This window comes from Syngnathus leptorhynchus, chromosome 8 (assembly GCF_054491065.1).
Source record: "Syngnathus leptorhynchus isolate UIUO chromosome 8, UIUO_Slep, whole genome shotgun sequence".
NCBI lineage: Eukaryota > Metazoa > Chordata > Actinopteri > Syngnathiformes > Syngnathidae > Syngnathus > Syngnathus leptorhynchus.
In genome coordinates this window covers 1,659,386-1,679,334 of record NC_141202.1, presented here as the reverse complement: position 1 = coordinate 1,679,334, position 19,949 = coordinate 1,659,386, and the positions used below count along the sequence as shown (strand labels likewise).

Sequence of the window (19,949 nt, the reverse complement as noted above, 5' to 3'; positions counted from 1 at the left end):
GCATCACGCGTGCTAAAGCCGCTAATGTGAGTCGATAAATTAGCTGCAATAAATAACAAGATTGCTTCGCGGGGCGAGTGAGGCAGAAAAAAAAAAATAAGGTGTGTGTTTGTGTGTATCCTGTGCTCCTCAATTATTTTCTGTTATGCCCCCTTAGGAAGAAAAAAAATATTTCACGCCCCCCCCCCCTAATTTTCCTCAGTGACTATAAATAGCATCATTTGTCTATAAAATTGTGATAAATACACTTTTGCATGACATTGGATCCTAATAAACATGTTCTCTTGGGAAGCTATGGACTTTGAACAAAAGTATTAGGACACAACAGAAGTGGAAAAATAGAAGGGAGTTTTGGATTTGGACAAAAAGTATTTAGGACACGAATCAGATTCTCCCTCGGAATGAGAGTCAAGCCGGCGTGATATTTAAAAGGATGGCGAGCGACGCTTTGCCGAGGCCCGGGAGACGTGTGTAGGGAAAAAGATGATCAGGATGAAGCAGACGCTGCGGGTAAAAAGCACTTTGTCAAAGCAGGAAGGCGCAAGTAAAGCTGGAGGCCAATAAGGAAGTGGCAGGAAGCCCCGGTAGATACAGGAGATGATTGCGAGACTGGGGCTGTGTTGGGATTCACGATATTGTGCCCTGTAAAGTGAGTTTGCCATTTAGTATGGCTGCAACACCAGTTATTTGAGGGTGTGCACACTTTTGCAACCGCATGATCCCAGTTATTTTTACTTTTCAAAATTTGTACAGGTTACAGGTCGCTAGCTAAAACAAAGTTTTGTATCACAAAAACCTGACATGTAAACAAGTGTGTGTAGACTTTCGATATTCAAACGATATAAAATTTTATCCATAGCGATTCGGGGGTAGGGAATTAGTGAATGATTCCAAACACATCCTGGGAAGCTTCATTTCCTCCCGGAAAGAATAAAAGGAGTCATCCGAGAGCGTGGAATACCGTCGCCTGATCCGCCATCACCGTTGACTCCGCCGCGCGTGCTAAAGCGCTATAATACGTCCGCCACTTTGATGATGATGATGAAATGCGACGGGCAGCTGAGACGCTTCCCGAGAGGAACGCTTTGCTGAGACCAGACAAGGGCACGTTCACGGCGGGGAGGATCTAAGCGAGGATAGAAATGTTTTTTTTTACTGACAGGACAAACCCAAATGTCACAAAAGCAACCTAACGTATTCCCGGCCACCCCGAAAATCCGTTTCGAATCATTCACACTTCAGAGTTCAACACATCACAGTCAACAGAAGCTTGTTAACAGCAACACGAGCTCAATGAAAACACAGAATCGATCATCACATCAAGCTCTAATCATCCTCCGCGTCGTCGTTTTCTGACTCTTTTTGTTCCGCGCTAGCCGAGCGGAAAAAGCGGAGGCGTTTCTACGCGTGGCGGCAGAAAGCAACCGACCACCGGCACAAATGACGTGATGGGAGAGACAGGTGGGAGAGAGAGAGAGACAGACAGGTGGAGGAAAGACAAGTGGGAGGGAACATACTAGCATGGCATTGTAGCATGACCTCACGTTCCGAGATTGAAACAATGTAGCAAACTATCAGAGCTGAAAAGTAAAGCGTAATGTCATCGTCGCAAGATAAGCTAGCAAGATAGCTTAGCGAGATATAGTAACAACATATCAGTGAGGCTCATCTTAGCCAGCTAGCATAGCCAAGATAATGTAGCTTAACGTTGCAGCAACAATGTGAAACGTCGTCGTGAAATATTGTGGCGTGACATTGTTGAACGAGCAATATGCAGTCAATATTAGCCTCCTAGCGGTATGTTAACAAATGCGCTTATGAATTTATGAATGAGCCAATCTCGTTTCTACCCCGCTGCCGTCCACTGGAGGCAATATAGTGATAATTACGACATGGATGTTGCAAATATGGCAGCCGGGGGGGGGGGGGGACGAGCTTCGGGAAAGTGCGTCGGGTCGGTGAAGCGTGAACCCCGACGAATTTTAAAAGCGTCCACGGGGCCATGTTACGAAGTGACTTCTGCATGAATATTCATGAGGACTTAATGTCACATGACCAGAGGCAGGTTAAATAGCACAACCTATCATTTTAGTTTTAAATGTGTTCCTCCCCCCTCCCAAAACATATTAGCCGGTGAGTATGAGATTTTGGAAAAACTAATAAGAGTTTTTTTTTGTTGCTTTTTCCACTGAGACGACTTCTTGTCCCTGATACAAGCAATAAAGAAGAAGAAGAAGAAAATTCAACAATTGCTTTCTAAGTTCCCAACTCAATTGTGATTCTCCGTTAGTATCTGGCAGGCAGTGTGAAAAGGGCTTCAATTTCACACAGACTTCTTAATAATGATTCATAGTTTTTCTTTATTGATCCCCAAGGAAATTCCAATAGTCAGGCTCATCCAGTCTCTTTCATCTCGGGCAACGTGCCTGGCAGACACAGACGGCAAAGTGACGACGACACTCGGGGGTCCCTGAACGCACCACCACACGTCCTCCACAATTCAGCTCGTAACTCATGAAAATCTCCCGACGCCTCTGTCACAAACATGCGCAGGCGAGAACGCGCGCACTCGTGCACGCGCGCACCTTCCAAAAGAAGACATCCTGTCTCATCAGATCATTTCCTCCCTGCAGGAAGTGTCATTAAGAATCTCGCACATTTCACATTGCGACTTCCTCCAATTTACGAAACACTCACCTAACTTTTTGTTACATTCCATACTGTACACTGTCATAAAAATAAAACAAAACAATGATGTGGTTCCTTTTCTTGATTGAACGACACGAAAAGTGGAACACAAGAATGACATCACGTGACTGCTGACCGCGCCTGTGTGTGATAAATTGGGTCGCAGAGGCCTGCGTGCGTGCGTGCGTGCGTGCCGGAGGGTAACTTGTCTGACACCCCCTCCTCTAAACGTTCAGGTTGGTGCAAGACTGCAGAAAAAAAAAAAAGAAAGAAAAAAGGATGGACGTGCTTCCTAGTTCGGGATGAGATGAGCATGCTGGAGTGGAGCCAGTTGGCGCGGCTTCAAAGAGGTGTGAACGTTTTCCTTTTTGGTTTTAATTAAAATGTGAGGAAATCAATGCTGATGCTGTTTTTGGATGTCATTCTGACGGTGGGGGGGGGAACTAAACGAAATTTGACCACATGAACTTTGTCTTTTCCAGGACAAGTGTGCGTTTTGCTCATGGGATTTTGCGATGCAAAAAAAAAAAGTGCAGAGGTGCCTTGACTTGCGAGTTTTTCAAGATACACACTGTTACTTGGCCTCATTTTTTGCCTTGAGATACAAGGAAACATTTCAGACATGAGTGCGCTTCAAGCCCTTCCCGCTAGATGGCGCGTTTGTAAACAACTACTCACATAAAAACATTACCGTCTGCTTGCCAAATAGTGAGCCCAAGTGATTGCTGAAAAATCATTTATGAAAGTTTATTAATGACTAGTTAAAACTTTAGGATATGATGATGAACCTGCCATTTATAAAAAAAGAACTTTACGAGGGTAACCTTGGGCTAAAGTGTGACGACAAAGACGCGCTTTTTGACAGAAGCAATACATCTCCCTTTTTGCTTTGCTCCGTGAAATGATCTTGGTTCAAAAAAAAAAAAAAAACAACAACAACTCCTAATTGATTGTGAATAAATCAGCAAATTAATCAAGCAAACTAATGAATTGAAAACAAGTGGCTGCTTGCTTGGGCGCACTGTGCTTGCTTCTGCAGGTGGAAGCCGAAAGCACAATTTGACCAATTTCACGCGTGTTTTGTTTTTGCCCCCGACACCACCTAAGTGTGTGCGCTTCCGTGCGTGTGTGTGTTTGCTTTGCGTTGAAAATGAGGTCAGCCGCGATGCTTCCAACACACTCCTTCCCTTCCCTTCCCTTCCCGTCTCTCTAACCTTTAGAGAATCCTGCCGACACTCAGATTAACTCTCAGTGAGGGTAAATCCTGGACGACAGCTCGAGCATGTACGCGCACACACACAAGCTCTCAATTTCTCAATCTGGGGAAAATATAAACACGAACTTGAAAGTCTGCAAAAAAAGTAAAAGCTCAGACGACGCAAGCTCTCGATCTGTCTTTAAGTCTCTCATGCATACACACACACACACACACACACACACGCGTTGAGTGAACTTTGGGGACGTGGAGGTAAAAAGCTGACTGGATCTGACGGCAGGTGTGCCGACTCGGCACAACTGAGCGAGCGTCTGTGCGATTTGACGCAAACCTGCCGCGGCTGTCAACTCAGAAAAGCTCGAGTAGCTTATTTTTTTTTTAATTTTATTATTCTTACTACATCAGCTCTATCATCTGCGCACACATATCGACCATATTTCTACGCAATGGTAGCATTTTGAATGTTTGGTATGATTGCAACATTTATGCTAATGTCTGTTTAGCCCGTCTATGACTTTTCATGTTATTTGTTAGCTTTAAGCTAATACACTTAGTTCAAGCCGTGAGAAAGAAATCATCATTTGGTTTAAAAAAAAAAAAAAAAGGGTATTTTCTGTTTGGGTCTGGAAAATAGCCCCCCTTGATAAATGAGGCTATAGAGTCATTCTTAACCAGTAGGGGGCGTACTTGAGTTTCATCAAGGCGGGGACATTTGATTGAGAGCTGACCTTGTGGAGCTGACTTATGACACTTTCCTATTTTATGGCGAGTCATCAAACCTTGCTGCCAAGCTCCGCCCACACACAATGATGGAAACTCAAATCCTTTGCAAGTTAGCGTTGGAACTGGATCTTAATATACATAATGACTTTTTTAAGGCTCCCTGGAAATTAGCATCATACTTGAGACTTTTTTTGTGGGTCTTCTCTATGTATACGAGTCTACCAAATTTCATGTTGCGATATAAAACTGTCCACAAGGGCTGGATTTTCAAAAGGTTCACTGAAGGCTCCCTGAAAATGCCTCCAATCTTTGTGTGTCTTTTGGCGCCTGGCTTTTTGAGACTTTTTTTTTACGTTACATGTCTACTAAATTCAATGTTGCCATGTGAAAGTGTCTTAGGGGGCTGAATTTTCAAAAATCGCTACATTGTGTGCCTAAGGAGGATGCGGCAAACACACACATACAGTAGACACACATACGCAAGCCCCAAGGAAAGGGATTATTATTATCGCACAACGCACACACACACACACTGGTGGGCAGGATCTATTTATTTATTTATTTTCACACTCGACGCGCACACACACACACACACACATTGATGTGTAATCTCAAGAAGAGGGTAGCAGGCACAAGATGAGGATTTACAGCATCATGTTGCTTTTTCTCACTCCCAATGGCCCCCTTTGCCTCCCCCCCCCCCCCAACATCTCACACACACACTGCATGAAATAAGGCCCTGCGTGGCATAAATCTCCGCAATGTCAACTTTAGTGAAACCGATCACTCAGCTGAGATGTGATTGGCTGATTCCCAGGAAGTACATATATGTGTAGGGTACTTTGCTAGTCAATCTAAAAGCAACCATTCGTTCTATATTATTTGAATTTTTTTTTTACAGTATGTCCCCATTTTTTTTGTAAAGGATGCATCCTAATGTTGTTTTAAGACGGTTACCAATCACAAACTTCTTCAAAAACACTTGAATCCTGAGCTTTTCGGTTGTTTCCATTTCAGCTCATCGTGTTTGCCATCAAGCGAGAAGACTGCAAAAAAGGCGGAATGGGATGAAAAAAAAGACTTCAAATAGCCCTGATGAAAAATTGAAAGTTCCAATTTAAAGGCAGTGCAAACAAACAGCGACGTCAGAACTTGAACGCGGCGTACGGTCGACTCAGTCGAGCGGGCCAACTTGAAGATGATGCCAGAAGACGGAGCAGCTTTTAAAAGAAGAAAATGTTGTGTTTTGTTTTTGGGAACACAACACTAACCTGTTTTGAAACCCTGTCTTCAAATCTTACTCCTCTCCAGTCCCTAATTGAAATCCTAAACCCTCCATTTTCTTGTAATTAATTCAACGGATTCATTTGTCATTTGAATCCCTAACCTGAACGACGTGACGAAGCCTTAGCCTTTTTTGTTTTGTTTTGTTGAAAACTCCAATTGGTTCCAAAGCCTACTTGGAATGCGCCAAAGCTGTCTCGAAAGCCTAACTTACTGCTGTCATTCCAGCGTACGGGACAAAAGAGGTTCCACGGCCGGACCGTCCGTCGGTTCCGGAGGCGTGACGACCAATCATTTGGGCGCTTTCACGAGGATAATTTACGGAGGCGTCAGCGAGATGGATGAGGCCGCCGGATGTGGCAACACGGGCGTAAAACTTCCACGCACGCACACGCGAGCATAAGTCATCTTCGTCAGCGCAGGAGTAAGAAGACGGCGTCAACCTTGAGGCCGCGTACACAACATGAATCAAAAAAATAGAAGAAGAAGATGGCGGCGGCGGCGAGCCAGCGAGGAAATAAATCCACACTTGGATGTTCAGCACACAAATACACGACACACTACAAAGCACCCAATCTGAAATAATAATAATCATCATATCTTGAAATTCTAAAGTAGCATTTCAAAGAATAACCATTGAAGCTTATCTTGGAAAGCCTACTTTGTGATCAAGTTGTGTAGCAGTGATGTCTTTGCGCATAAGTGACGATTCAGCTGGAATGAATGACTGCTGCAGGTTGTTGTTGATCATTGAAATGTCCAGCGGACGTTTACAAGCACGCCAGCCGCCTGTTACTTCATCTTTCTCATGGATTTACTGCACAAACAGTGTGAATGATGCTATGCATTGATCATGTGACTTAACTGCTGCCGCACATTGAAACTGGAAAGGGAGCAATGAGATTTGTGGCCCACACGCATATCGTGATGGCGTAATACAATTATTGAGCATACATCACAACATTAAGCTTGTATTGAAAGCCGTTTGTTTGAGATGTGTCACATGGAGGAAATTAAATAAAGGCTGATTGTATTGTCATACTTTATCTTTGGCTCTTTCTTTCAACTACTTTAATGAAGTGGTCACTAGGTGTTGTTTATGATATGGTGATCTATTGTCATGTCATCTCATTTAACATGCAGTTTAGGAAGGGTAAACTGAAGCTGCTTCATTTTGGAGAAATCATTTAAAAAGGATTAGGGCAACGGGCCTCGACTCCATGTCTTAGTTGACGTCACAATTTCCCCATTGAAAATCATTGAAATCAAAATGTCAAAAATCAATTGGTAGATAGCTCTACTGATGACTACTTGAACATATCACAAAGCTCCATGGCTGAAATGAGGAGTTTCCTTGCACATATGCAAACATCATGATATATTTAATTGAAATTGAGAAGGATTCATTTGACTTACATTTGGATGCCACTTCTGCCGCATATCCGAAAAGGAGGCCCTTTTAAACGGCCACAGTGAGCTGAGGGAGTCGGTCTCCTGGTTGGAACTCAGGTGCTCCCAATCTTTCCAACAAGCACATTTTTGGGGTCCGAGGAGCCTCCTGGGCCGAGTTGCGAGCCCGCTGACACTTTGGAGTTTGTGAATTATTTTGTAAATCTTTAGAAACTAGGTTTCTTTTCTTTCATAAGTTCTGCAGGTGATCCGGGGTGCGTTCAATGACCCCACTCACATGGTCGGAACTTGGATGACTCATGTAATGCACAAAAAAAACAATGCAAGACCAGGAATTTGTAACCCCTGTAACTTTGCTTTGGGGTTACAAATGTCTGGTCTTTCATTGCTTTTTTAAAAAATGAAAAAAAAGGAAATGAGAATGATAGCGTAAAATAATTGATTAAATACAATAAGCAGCTATATACTGCCATCTTGTGTACACACTTGGTAGTGCAGCAAAACAGATAAACTACTGATGCAAAATGACACAACCAAAAGAGACCAAATTTAAATGAATAGTAATCACTACCATCGATTTATTTTTTTATTTAAAAGATTCCAATATTCTGTAAAAGAACATTTCCAAAAAAAAAGTAAGTATGTACACACAAAAAAAATGGCTGAACATCTCAAGGCACAGACAAAACAGTCATAAATAGCTCTCAAGAGTCCTATTAATTTTTTGTTTCTTTAAATTCAATAAATACGAGCCCATAGTAGCGTGTAAGCAGCAATCAATGGCTCAGGTCAAGTTTCCAGGAACGAAAAACACACAAAATGAGTGATCGCCAGTGACCACGAAGCTGCATGTTCCCCCCACGCCGCCAATGAGATGGAACGACCAAATCAAGAAGCACCAGGAAGTCTTTCACAAAAATCTCATTTCATGTCTTTAAATTCAACTTGTACGGTTGTTTTTTTTTTTTTTTTTTTGAATCCCTCTCCCACTCAGTGATTAGTCGGTTTCTCCGTGCTGCTGGGTGGTGTCAAGACGGTCGCCGTGGCAACCACAGGTGAAAGCGGGCAGTTGATGACATCCTGAGTGTGACGCTCTTGAGCTTTTCTCTGTCAGGCAGAATCAGAAAACAATTTATTCCATTTTACTTAAAAAAAAAAAAAAGTACACAACACTGTCATTGAGCGAGACTCACCAGGAAGTCCAAGTAGGTGACGTGCGTCTGGATATTGTGTCGGTCTTCGCTCTTCACTCTGGCGAAAGTCTTGAGCTCGGGTTTGGCCTCGGAGCGCAGCGTGTCCACGAAGGGGCTCATCCACCGCACGCACTCAAACACGCTTTCCCACGTCAGACCTGATGACCGGAAAACACACAAAAACCTTACCGAGCTGCCTTTACCAACCGTTAGCAGCATCGGCGGAACCTACCGGACACTTTGTTGACGACGTCAAAGGTGGAGAAGTGACAGAAGGCGGCGGCGGCGAGGACGCTGTAGCTAAAGTCCAACGAGCGGATATCCATGATGCACAAGTCCAACAGCTGAGAGGACCAAAAAAAAAAAAGGTGAGGGAGATGTTTGGAACAGGAAGTCCTCGTGTTTTGGGATACGAGCACAGGGAAAGGCCGCCAGCGACTGAAACTGTTCTTACCTGCGTCATCTGAATGTATATTTCCTGTGAGAACTGCGGCACCAGAAAGTTCTCATCGCCGTTCTGGGCTTCCACTTGAGCGTAAAGCTTGAGCCAAGAGATGGGAGTCTCCGGACAGAGATTCCAGTCTAATGCCTACAAGAAATCAAAAATGGAACATTCAGAATTTGTCGAAAGAAAAAAAAAAAAAAGAAAGAGCTTGAATGTGGTTCGGAAGGTGGTGCGCCACCTTGAGGATTTGAAGCTCGGTGCGGCGGATGTCCCACGTATCGCACGCGCCGTCCGTCACGTAGGCAAACTCGCCAATTTTAGGAGGGTAGATCTCCTGCGGTAGAGGACTCGGATCAGACCGATACTTTTTGGGCAGCGTAGAAAAAGACGAGGGTGACCTCTGACCTCGATCTTGGAGGCGATGAAGAGCGCGGTGATGCCGATGAGTTGCAGGTAGTCCTTGTTGACGTCCTCCTGAGTCAGCATGAAGCGGTCAAAGAAGTCTTGCGCCAAGTACGCCGTTTGCCGGTGGAGGCAGTACACTTCGCTCACCTATGAAAACAAATTTGGTTTAACAACAAAAATGAAATCATGACAACATTTTTTTGGGGGAGAACTTCTGACCTCAAGTAACCAGTCCAGGAGGATGGCCCTCATGCTGGGCTGCAGCTTTTGGTGTCTCTGCATGTAATTCTTGTCGTGAAGGTACTTGAGCTCCTTGTTGAGCATCTTGATCCACACGTCGTCCGAGCTGGCCCAACTGCAACGTGGTCACGAGGTCAATATCGGTCGGGGGTGACGCTATTTGAGGCGGCCATTTTAGGGAGGCGCTACCTGAGACAAGGGAGGGGCGAGGCCTTGATGAAGAGGTTTTTGAAGCGGTACTGCTTGAAGCCGGCAAGGTCGGCGGGTTCCAGTTCTTTGTGCGGCGTCTCGATGAGGACGCACGGACTCGCTCCTTCGTCCGACCAACACTTCTAAACAAAATAGTAGACCGTCATTAATAAATAAAAAACAACATGGCTGCCATCAGACGACCTGAAATATCTCAAATGGCTGATTTGACTTTTAAAGAGGATTTCAGGCCACTTGAACGAGCGAAGCAGCAGAAGAGTCATCAGCTCTCATCACACACTTGGTTTGCTAATGAGACTCCCCGACCCCCTTAAAAAAAAAAAAAAAAAAAGCACAAACCTGAATTTCATAGCAGCTTTGTTTCTTTGCAGCGGGTTGACTCTTCTTGGAGGGCTGCCACACAAACACAAGAGCAGAAACACGGACATGAACTTTTTGTTTTGTGGCCTATTTGCCCAAAATGAGCCTTTTCTCAGTTTTCCCCCAACTGCGGTGGAACAATGTGTCTCATTTGCATCATCCCGCCCACACTTTCTGAAGCTAGGCTGATTGACGATGATGTCTGTGCTGTGCGTGGACCAACCTCGCATTTTCTTTTCTTCAGTGGCGCTCTGGGGGTGGGTCCGGGCGTGTTTGAGTCTCTGGCTTGAAGGGTGATGCGATCACTGAGAAGAAACATGAACATCATCGATTAGCGTCATTTATTTTCTCCTCGTGGGTGATCTGAAACTTATGTCCGACTAAAATTCAGCGTGAAAAGTTTTCTTTTGTGTGACGTGAACGACAATGTACTTGACTGACGCAGACACGTTTAAATGTGATAATGGTCTCGCCCCACCCGGCCCACCCTAATCCCAGGCGGGAGGGAAGAACACCCCCGCCCGCCCGCCCTCCCTCGCTCTCTTTCTCTCACTTCACCCTCCCCTGCCTACACAAACAATGGCAGCAGGTGCTCACCTGCGTCTGGACATGGTCGTGGTTACTGGACTCGAGTTTCTGCAAAAGAGACAAAAAAACGTTAGCGTGCGTCGTAAATAAAAAAACAACAACAACAGAGGAGATGGACGTCACATTCCAGAGCCACTGCGGCACCTACGTGCTAAAGAGCCATCTTGTCCTATTTGACTCACAAGTGGCAATTAGAAGTCAACAAAAATGCTTTTAAAGCCCAATATCGCACACACACACGATGTTTTAATTCACCATCGATGACAAAAAGTGACAAAATGGTGGCTTTAAATAAATTTAAAAAAAGATGACTGAATCCACTGAGTCTCAATTGTGTGTGACACAAAAATGTGTTGTAAAATAATGAACATAAGAGTCAAGATGAGTGACATCCATCATTATTTGCTGACTACTCACTCTAACTATTGTATTTGATACGTGAAATCATTGTGGTATAGTAGGTGGCTCAAATGATAAGTACAGGGGGTGTAACAAGTTAATAACACGATAACAAAAGCTTATAAAGGATTCGTCCATTTGTATTGGACATGACTGGCAAAATACACGTTATAACATTCGCATTTAAAACCAAATGATGCATTGAATGTTTCAAGAATGAATATGACTCCACTGAGGAAGGAAAGGAAGAAAGAGGGGGGTGGTTGTTCCCTCGCTTCCAAACAAAAAAAGCTCCAAAAACACACTATTTAAACACACCTTTGTACCATCAAATGCTAGAATCAACCCTTCCAAATCATTTGGCGTACTTTGAGCGACGAAAATGGGTCGAAACGTCAAGTTTAAGCGAGAATACAAACGCAAAGACGCGCCAATTCGAGCAGCGTTAAGCGGGAGAGGATTGAAGGAGCCCCCCCAAATCTCTACGGCCACAAAATAGTCGAAAAAACATCCCATACATAACCATGTAGATTTTTTAACCCCCCCCAGCAACTGAATGAAACCCTCATCGACTCTTTTAAGCACACTTGTGACCATTTTGAAGCGGATAAGTGCTTATAATGCCAGCTCAAGTTTGGGAGGGAAGCGACTGTAATTAGCTGCTGTTAGCCTCCTTGCTAACTGGGTCAATATTGCTCTCGATGATGTTAGTAACACAATTATTAACACCACACAAAAGACGCTTTTAGAGCTGTCGTGTGTGCCACGCCACGAACAACGACGAGGAGTTCAAATGTAACTTTAGAGACGAGCAAAAAAAAAAAACGACTTTGTGAATGACATTGTCAACGATACTTTTGCTTTTGTCAACTTTCGTTTGAAAAAAAAAAAGTCGCAAGATGCCACCAAGCGCGGTAATAACGACATTGTAATAAACCAAGCGGATGTCGTTGAGTGTATATTTTTCTATTCTCGGTGACAAATCATCGAAAACTGAGGCAACATTCTCAAATTCAATCTGAGACGGATTGCAAAAGAAGAGGGGGAAAAAAAGACTATTTTCGTCTCACCAAGCAAGATACATATCACATAAAGCTTAGTAGCGTGAAAACCGAGTTTAAAATGGATCTTAAAGTGGATAAAAGAGATGATCGGAGCGTTTGTCTTACCTCCAGAAGGAAGAATGAGTGAATGGATCAGCTGTGGCGCCGGCGCCAATCCTTATATCCGCCTCTTCTGCCGCGCTGCCACTGCGCATGCGCGTTCCCGGTTCGCACATAAACGCGCTCAAAAAGTTTGAAAAGGAGCGGAACTATTTTCCGCCAACCTGTCTATGCAAGCTCCGGACCCTATGCGCCTGAACTCAGATGAAAACGCTCATTGGAGATAAACATTCGCCAATTTGAACAGCATTTTTTCCCAGTTCCCCGAGCAGACTGCGTTCGTTTCAATCGGCGGACGTCATTCACGGGGTTTGTCCACTGAAATACGGATTTTGCTGTGTTCCGGTTGGATTTAAACGACGCGCCACAACCCCTTATACTATCCGGAATATGAATGAGGCAGGGAAGTTATTGCAAAGTGGCATATATAGCCATTTTTTTACCAGCGGCTGGAGGAACTTCCGCGTTCGGGGGCGGAGTCTCCATGACACTCGGCCAATGGAAGCCGTGCCCGACTGGTCATGTGACTCGGCGGGCAAAATGTAAACAGAAAAGCACATGCTGCGGCTGTCAAATTTGTCAACAAAGCGAAAATGCGGACTTTTCAACATTCTAACACATTTGTGACATATAGGACACATTTATAATGTAACTTTAGGACTTACATTTAAATTATAGAGGGTTTATATACTTTGGAGGGCTTTTGTTGCAGTAGCTGTCTATCTAGATATAAACAATAAATCCAACAAGATTTTGTAAGTATATGTGTAAAAAAAAAATATAATAGTCTTTTAGACACAAACAAAAACTTCCACAACTGAACGTGTGAGTATGAAAACATTTATTTTGCAACTTCTAAACGATCAAACATTGGAACTATTACAGTTTGAAAACAGACGACCCCCAAGAAAAGTGAACAGTCGTACATATACAAAATACAGAGGAAATATGTCGATAAATTAAAAAAAAAAACCTTAAGCCTATAAATCCTACACCAAGTTAATTTTTTTTTTTTTTTTTCTTTTGGCAAAGTGCGGTATTATTCCAGTAAACTACACAAGGAAAAAAACGTGTAACACTTGGTGAAAAAAAGAAAAATACAAATGCCACATAATATTCTTCACACTTGAGAATAAAAAAAAACTGGAGGTTTTGCTACATGATTCTGTCTGCTTGCTTGTGAGTCTAGAAAAAAAAACAAAAAGGGCGAGTGAAAGAATGTGGTGCATAGTTGACATCCATTTGGGTCTTCTTATGTTTTCTTGTAGAATGTTCCAAAACATAAAAGACAGAAAAACAAGAGTCCAAGTTCTTCATTGATGCATTGTCCTAAGAACACCTCAACCTGGAAGGCACGTGATGCGCAATTTTTCAAGGCATTGAACATTAGCAAAAACAAAAATAACACAACAAATCCCTGTTAGCTTTCAAGACATACCAATGGAAATATCCTGTGATCCCTTGTGTCACAGATATTGTAAAAAATTAAAAAAAATTACATGATTTGTGACATTCAAGATATGATGAAAAAGTTTCAACGGCACCAGAGAAACTTCCCCAGGTTTCATTCGTTGGTGCTTTAAAATGACACAGAAGTCCTGATTGTTATCATTTGTCAAATGTGCCTGTTCTTTTTTTTTTCTTTTTCGTAATCATCCTAAATATAATAACACGAGTACATGCGAGCAAGTACAGTATACACTCTTTATGGTAAGGAAGTTAATTTCTGCCCACTTCTTTCATAACAGCCACTAAAATTATTTCAAAGTAAAAATACAAAATAGATATACCGTTTAGTCCATGAACAAAGTGAGTAATTTTTTTTTTTTTTTACCATAACGTAAATGTGGATTATTATTATTATTCATCCTCATCATGTTAAAAGTCAAACAACAAAAGTTACAAACATCATCTTAATATCATACTAAAAGATTACAGATCCTCGCTACCTATTTTTTGGTTTAGTTTTACAAAGTGTATCTACAGCAATAACATAAAAACAATAAGAAAACATGTCGCAATCAACAGTCCAGGGACCAACACTAAATGTCTCACGAGAAAAAAATAAAATAAAAATCATCAGCCATCAAGTAAATCTGCATTTCCGAGTAAAAAGTGATTGGTTGTGACCCTGAGAAGTGGACTGCAGATTCATTTAAGAACAATAAAAAAAAAAAACTTTTTTCTTTCCATTTTCTGTTTTTCATTTACTAACAAAAAGTCTACCAGACGCAAATACACACACGCGCATACAAACTTTCCCATACTGATATGTAATCTGTTTTTAAATGTTTTTTCAAAAAAAAAAATATTTGGGACTTTTTTTTTTCTTTTAAATACATTTTTCTTACATTTCTATTCAATGTAAAGCTACAGTGAAAACAAGGCAAGCTTAGTGATATCTAACCCATTTTTTTTTATTTCTTTCTTCCTCTGATGGTGAAAATGACGGGGAAAAAAGTCAGAGGCAGGACAACACATGAATTTTCCCCTTTCGATGCAATGGAGTGACTTTTTTTGTAACGATTAAAAACAATCAGTTCGGTTCTCTATTTACACTCGAGTTGACGGGGTGATCGACACCTTCAAGCGGGGTTCCAATTACGATTTGAGCTTTCTACGTAAAACGTTTTGACGACGGGCGCCACGTAACAATGTTGGGGCCGCCTTTCATAATCGTTGGGGGCGCGTTGTGTCCATACCACATTTAATATGCTACATTGTTTAGCCATAAGCTAACATTTGGAGTTTGAATGGTAGAAATAACAGCGTGGGCAAATCACAAAGACCAAAACACGATAACTGGAACCCCGCCTCCGAGCGCTCGACTGTGACGAGGGACGTCGTTCAAGTATTGTGACGGGTTGTCGGGTGATGATGTCATCGTGAGTCCGCCTCTGAGTAAAGTGACCTACAGCGCTGATTCTACACGTGAGGGAGGAAGAAGAGTCCACGAAGGAAGGAGAAGACAAACCAAAACGGCCTCGCGTGCCGCTTTTTTGACCCAATCGGACGCCTCTGTTGTCAAAAATATCATCTGCTGGTGCTTGTTGCGTGACGCCCGCCGAGGCCAAGGCGGCGCCCTCAGAAGTTGAGGTGGCGCTGGCTGGGCTGGTGCAGGTGGGTGGGGCCGGCCTTGGGCGGGTGCAGCAGGTTGAGGCGGCGCAGCGCGTTGCGGGACAAGAGCGACTGGCCGGCCAGGCCCGGCCGCTGCGGGAACAAGCCGGCGGCGCGGGTGGACAGCGCCGCCGCGTAGCACGCCGACTGATGCGGGCCTGCGCGACGTTGGACCGATGACACGTCTGACCTGTGAGACAACATATGAGAACGATATGAGCGCTCGTTTCTTCGCCCTAATCTCTTCAAACTAATCCCCCGAATATCTAACCTGTGGCGTGAAGCATCCAGAGCCCGCCTGCCTTTCTCCTTGGGGGCGGCGGTTAGGTCCAGAGAGCGCTGCATGGGCTTCTGGTTGAGCCTGGGGGGGCTGTGGTGGGCGTAGACCGACATGCTCGGGTGTTCAATCAGCAGGTTCTCCAGAGGACTGGTCTCCACCAGGACGGACTGGACCCCGCGGCCGGTGAAACACGGCGGCGGGGTGACGAACCAGCTCTCCTCCAAGGACGAGGCGTCCAGACGCAGGAAGTCGCCGTCCTCCTCTTCCTCCCCCTCGTCGTCTTCGCCGCCGCCCTCCGGGTCGGTGTCGGCCGTGGAGTTGAGGGAGGTGCAGGAGGCGTAGCGGACGGGAGGGCTGGCCATGGGGGACGGGATCATCACCAGGTCCTCGTCGTCTTCCTCCTCCCCCTCGCCAACGGTGGAAGCGGATAGGCCGTCGCCACGCTGGCTTGAACAGCTATCAGCTGATGACACAAGAACAATATTTTTTATACATATTAGTCTCGCTCAAGAGCAAAAAAATAAACATTGGTGCTAATGGATAAAGGTGTCATGTCTCATAAGTAACAGCAGGAGGCGCTGTGATCGTGTTACTGTGTTGCCTGATGGTTTAGCAGCCAAACATCACGTGACCCAACCTGACCACAGGCTCACCAACAACAGCTCAACGCTGACATTATTTCTGAAGCCCGAAAGGAAGCCAAACGCCGAGGCCAACACACACACACACACACACACACACACACACACACACACACACACACACACACACACACACACACACACACACACACACTCACTGCAGCTTCTCATGACTCACCCAGGCAGGAAGTTAAGATCTCAGCTGGCCTCAGCTACTAAAAATAACCCGTCTATGATTTTAAGGAACAATAAGTCAAATATTGCAATTGATCGACTTTTCCTTCCGGACTTTTTCTGCCTGATAACGTCCAAACACGTGAGCAGAGGAATGATGCAAGAACATTGCAAACAGACCTGCTCGCTGTTTGTTTACTTCCTTCTTCGGTGGCACGTGTCAAGTCTGAAGTCACAGGACACATAGCAAATGACCCCAATAAATAAGATCTACCTCGTCGCTATCCTTTGTATTTATGATTGCTCATCGGGTTGAATCGATGAACAAAACGAGCCTAACGAGCAAGATAAAAGTCAAGTCGGACAGGTTTTGAGCACATCAAAGGTGAGACTCACCCAGAAAGTTAACCAGAATCCAGTCTTCCTCCTCCTCCTCCTCATCGGGCTGCTTATCGTGGCGAAGGCGGCGGGTTGGCTCGGGCGCGGCGACGTCGTCGCCGAACAAGGCGCTGGCGAACCTCTGGAACATCCTGCTGGGGCGTGCTTCGGGTCATCAGCTGCGGGCGGGCAGGCGCTCGGCCGGGGCGCTAAAGTGCATGGAGTGGTCGCAACTCATCGGAGAGCCAGGGGGCCGCACATGGTTAGACGTATAGTGGAGATGCTTGACAATGACTCGGAGACCTGAAAGAAACAGGAGATCAATTTTAGCACGTCAGTTCATCATATCACAGATATTTCTGATCAATCACTCTTTATGGGGGTTTTATATATACGTGCAAACATTTTGAGTAGCATTATTATTATAATTAAAGCAGTTGTTTGAAGGTTTATAACTATGTTTATTTCCATTACTGGCACTCTACATTATTAAGCTTGCATTGAGGGGGGGGGGGGGGGGTCATTTAATTAGTATACGTGTTGTAATATTCTCTCTTTATATCACGAGTTTCCAATTCATTGCACATGCGTTTGCAATGTGTAACACACGAAACGAACACATGTTGTGACTCTTGGCTTGTAAATTTGAAGGATTCTGCAGCTGCAACGGTTTCAGCTGTTAAACGAACAAAAAAAACAAAAGTGTTCCATTCAACAGCGGTAAATAGAACGAACACACACCAACATCATCACAGTTGGTCGGCACACTGGAAGGACAAAGCGCATAGTCATTCAGCGCCACAGGGACTCTTCGTTGCTTTATTTCAAGCCATGACAACGCTTACATTTCCGTCCAGCTAGTATTTCAGCCAGTTGGACCTATCCAGACACTCAAATGTCGGATTTATTTGGCGGTTTATAAACTACCCGTGACTTGCCAAAGCTGTGGTGCGTTCAAAACGGCTCGTACATCGCCATCCTCGAGCTGTTTTGATGGCGCTTAATACTCACAATGTCCGTCTAACTTGTGTCCCCTCGTCTAAATGCTGCTAAGCATGTCCACTTCTTGAATTTCCATAACGGATGGAGCCGAGTTAAACGTATTTAACGTGTAAAACGCGTGTCGTGACTTGAGTTTGCTCGTTGCCCAAAACGTTCTTTGTTTACTCGAATCGAAAACTGCGCATGGCTGTGATTGTTGTTCGTCAGAATTTCTACATTTCGTGGACCTTTGTTCTCAAAGGTAGAAAAGCGCAAATCACACAATTCTTTCCTAAATTTTCATCCAAACTTGCTTTGATTCGCTGCGTGGCACTTTTAACATTTCGAATGTCTGATTTGCTCGCAGCACCTGAACACGCTACGGGGTTCACTGCGGTTGTGCTGCGTTAGCGTGTCCTGTTCACACTCGTACATTTCAATATCAGGTAAAAAGTGGCTTTTTTTTTTTTCCCTGGAGAAGTCGTTGAACTTCAAACATCATAAACATGTTTGGACATGGGGAAAAAAAACGACTGTCTAACACACCAACGTAGGAGACCAACAAAAAAAATCTGATAACCTGCTGCTCCTCCTGTCAACAACTCAGACCAAGTAAACAAATACCGAATCAACAAGGCAGTTAAGTTAAATGTCAGATAAAAATAATCCTAACCGGTTGTTAAAAGTGTGGATTTATTAGTATTTGATGTTTTCAAGACAAAGTAAACTTATTTCGCAAAATGTAAAAGTGGATTCATTGTGACATACATACACCAACTGATTCCGTTGGAAAACTAGGCTACTTATAGCAAAACTACCTTGTCAATTTTGAAAACAACCCAATAGAAAGACGCTTGAAGTTAAGTTTTCACGTAGATCGATTAGTCGATTTATCGGCTGCCATTTTAGGCCTTTAAGTGATAGTCTTAGAGCGGGGGGTGAGAAGCCTGTTTGTCTAAGACGGTTTAACTCGTTAGCAGCCGGGGGTGGAAAAGAAGAAGTGGTTTGGGTGGGGGTAGGGGATTTGTTATTCGACACGACCGAGCGACGTCAACACAATGTTATTACGGTGTAACAACACACAATCGAATGCACTGAAGAAAATACGTAGTTACAAACGCGCAAGAACTTCAAAGCATCGAGAAGTAAATATGCGGAGTCAAATGGAACAAAACGTACAACATGAATATGTCAATGATTAGAAAAAAACAACAAACAATCCGATCACTGCACAGTTAGAAGTGAAGATACATGAAGAAAAAAAAATCTGGATTCATTGCGCAGAATGATGCAAATGATGACAAATCTGATCGTGTGTGCGGAGAAAACAAAGAACCCACCTGCAGCTCAGCCGACGACGTCAATAAAAAAGAGAAAATTCCTTCTTGAATCCGAGGTAGATGGGTGTCTTTTTCTAAAAACGAAAAGCTCGACGTTTTCTTCGTAGAAGAAATAAAGTATTTAAAAAAAAAAAAGGCGTAAGGTTAGGAACTTAACATCGGCTGTTGTTTCTTCTTGGTTTCCCCCGACTGCTCCTTTTGTTATTGTTGTATGCGCTTAGGCCTCCCCAACAGCTGATCGGCGTGACGTCAGGCAAGGCGGGGCCAACGCCCGCGTCTCGACCAATCGCGGGGCGCGGGACCCAGTGTCACTAACACACGTGACCGTGTTCTCTGAAGGACAAGACCAGGCAAAGCTCGCTAACTCGCTGTATTGTTATGCAAGTCGGTTCATATCCGGTTCCGCTTGTGTTTTGTAACGTTTGTAAACGCAATCCAGATTCAATGTTTTTCTTATTGTAGTTTTACGATGTTTACATAACGTTTATTTTGTAGATATGAGCCAATCATTACACGTTTCAGAATTTAAATAAAATGAGCATTTTGTAAGTCACATTTTTGTTTGGTTTTAATTTTGAGGAAAAACAAGTTGAATGGCAATCATATTTAAGTAAATAATAAAAAAAAAAAGTCTTTGAGGAAAAAAAAAACTTGCAATATTTCCAGACTAGTAATCATTTTACTTCAGTAAAGTAATATCTTCTTTGAGCAACA

At 43.7% G+C, this 19,949-nt stretch overlaps 3 protein-coding genes across 4 annotated transcripts in view; all 3 read right to left on the bottom strand.

Moving 5' to 3' along the window:
• LOC147051671 (neural-cadherin) overlaps nt 1-7,555 on the bottom strand; it is a 52,172-nt gene extending 44,617 nt beyond the window's left edge. The window contains exon 1 of the mRNA XM_085918883.1: nt 7,328-7,555. The gene's annotated coding sequence lies outside the window, so the exon portion shown is untranslated. The remainder of the gene's footprint in view (nt 1-7,327) is intronic.
• Nucleotides 7,556-7,898: 343 nt separating this feature from the next.
• ccne2 (cyclin E2) lies at nt 7,899-12,708 on the bottom strand. The gene is made up of 12 exons (XM_085918340.1): nt 12,331-12,708; nt 10,772-10,810; nt 10,398-10,479; nt 10,154-10,207; nt 9,794-9,936; nt 9,584-9,719; nt 9,365-9,511; nt 9,198-9,293; nt 8,969-9,103; nt 8,747-8,858; nt 8,515-8,672; nt 7,899-8,428 (listed from the first exon to the last, which is right to left on the bottom strand). The coding sequence occupies exons 1-12, from the start codon at nt 12,438-12,440 to the stop codon at nt 8,312-8,314; spliced, it is 1,329 nt and encodes a 442-aa protein (XP_085774466.1). The 5' UTR covers nt 12,441-12,708; the 3' UTR covers nt 7,899-8,311.
• A 440-nt stretch (nt 12,709-13,148) lies between these two features.
• tp53inp1 (tumor protein p53 inducible nuclear protein 1) lies at nt 13,149-19,576 on the bottom strand. 2 transcript variants are annotated; one of them, XM_085919105.1, is made up of 4 exons: nt 19,236-19,576; nt 16,933-17,217; nt 15,713-16,184; nt 13,149-15,631 (listed from the first exon to the last, which is right to left on the bottom strand). In XM_085919105.1, exons 2-4 carry the CDS (start codon nt 17,063-17,065, stop codon nt 15,409-15,411), a joined length of 828 nt encoding a protein of 275 aa, XP_085775231.1. In that variant the 5' UTR covers nt 17,066-17,217; nt 19,236-19,576; the 3' UTR covers nt 13,149-15,408. The 2 variants fall into 2 exon arrangements, with proteins under 2 accessions (XP_085775231.1, XP_085775232.1); XM_085919106.1 differs by lacking the exon at nt 19,236-19,576 and adding an exon at nt 17,926-19,222.
• Between the last annotated feature and the right edge of the window lie 373 nt (nt 19,577-19,949).

Coding starts and splice junctions, on each gene's coding strand:
- tp53inp1 (XM_085919105.1), bottom strand. CDS start 17,065: ATGTTCCAGAGGTTCGCCAGCGCCTTGTTCGGCGACGACGTCGCCGCG. Junction 16,185..16,932: donor GATTCTGGTTAACTTTCTGG/GTGAGTCTCACC, acceptor TTGTGTCATCAG/CTGATAGCTGTTCAAGCCAG. Junction 15,632..15,712: donor CTGGATGCTTCACGCCACAG/GTTAGATATTCG, acceptor GTTGTCTCACAG/GTCAGACGTGTCATCGGTCC.
- ccne2 (XM_085918340.1), bottom strand. CDS start 12,440: ATGTGCGAACCGGGAACGCGCATGCGCAGTGGCAGCGCGGCAGAAGAG. Junction 10,811..12,330: donor ACTCATTCTTCCTTCTGGAG/GTAAGACAAACG, acceptor TCTCTTTTGCAG/AAACTCGAGTCCAGTAACCA. Junction 10,480..10,771: donor ACGACCATGTCCAGACGCAG/GTGAGCACCTGC, acceptor GTTTCTTCTCAG/TGATCGCATCACCCTTCAAG.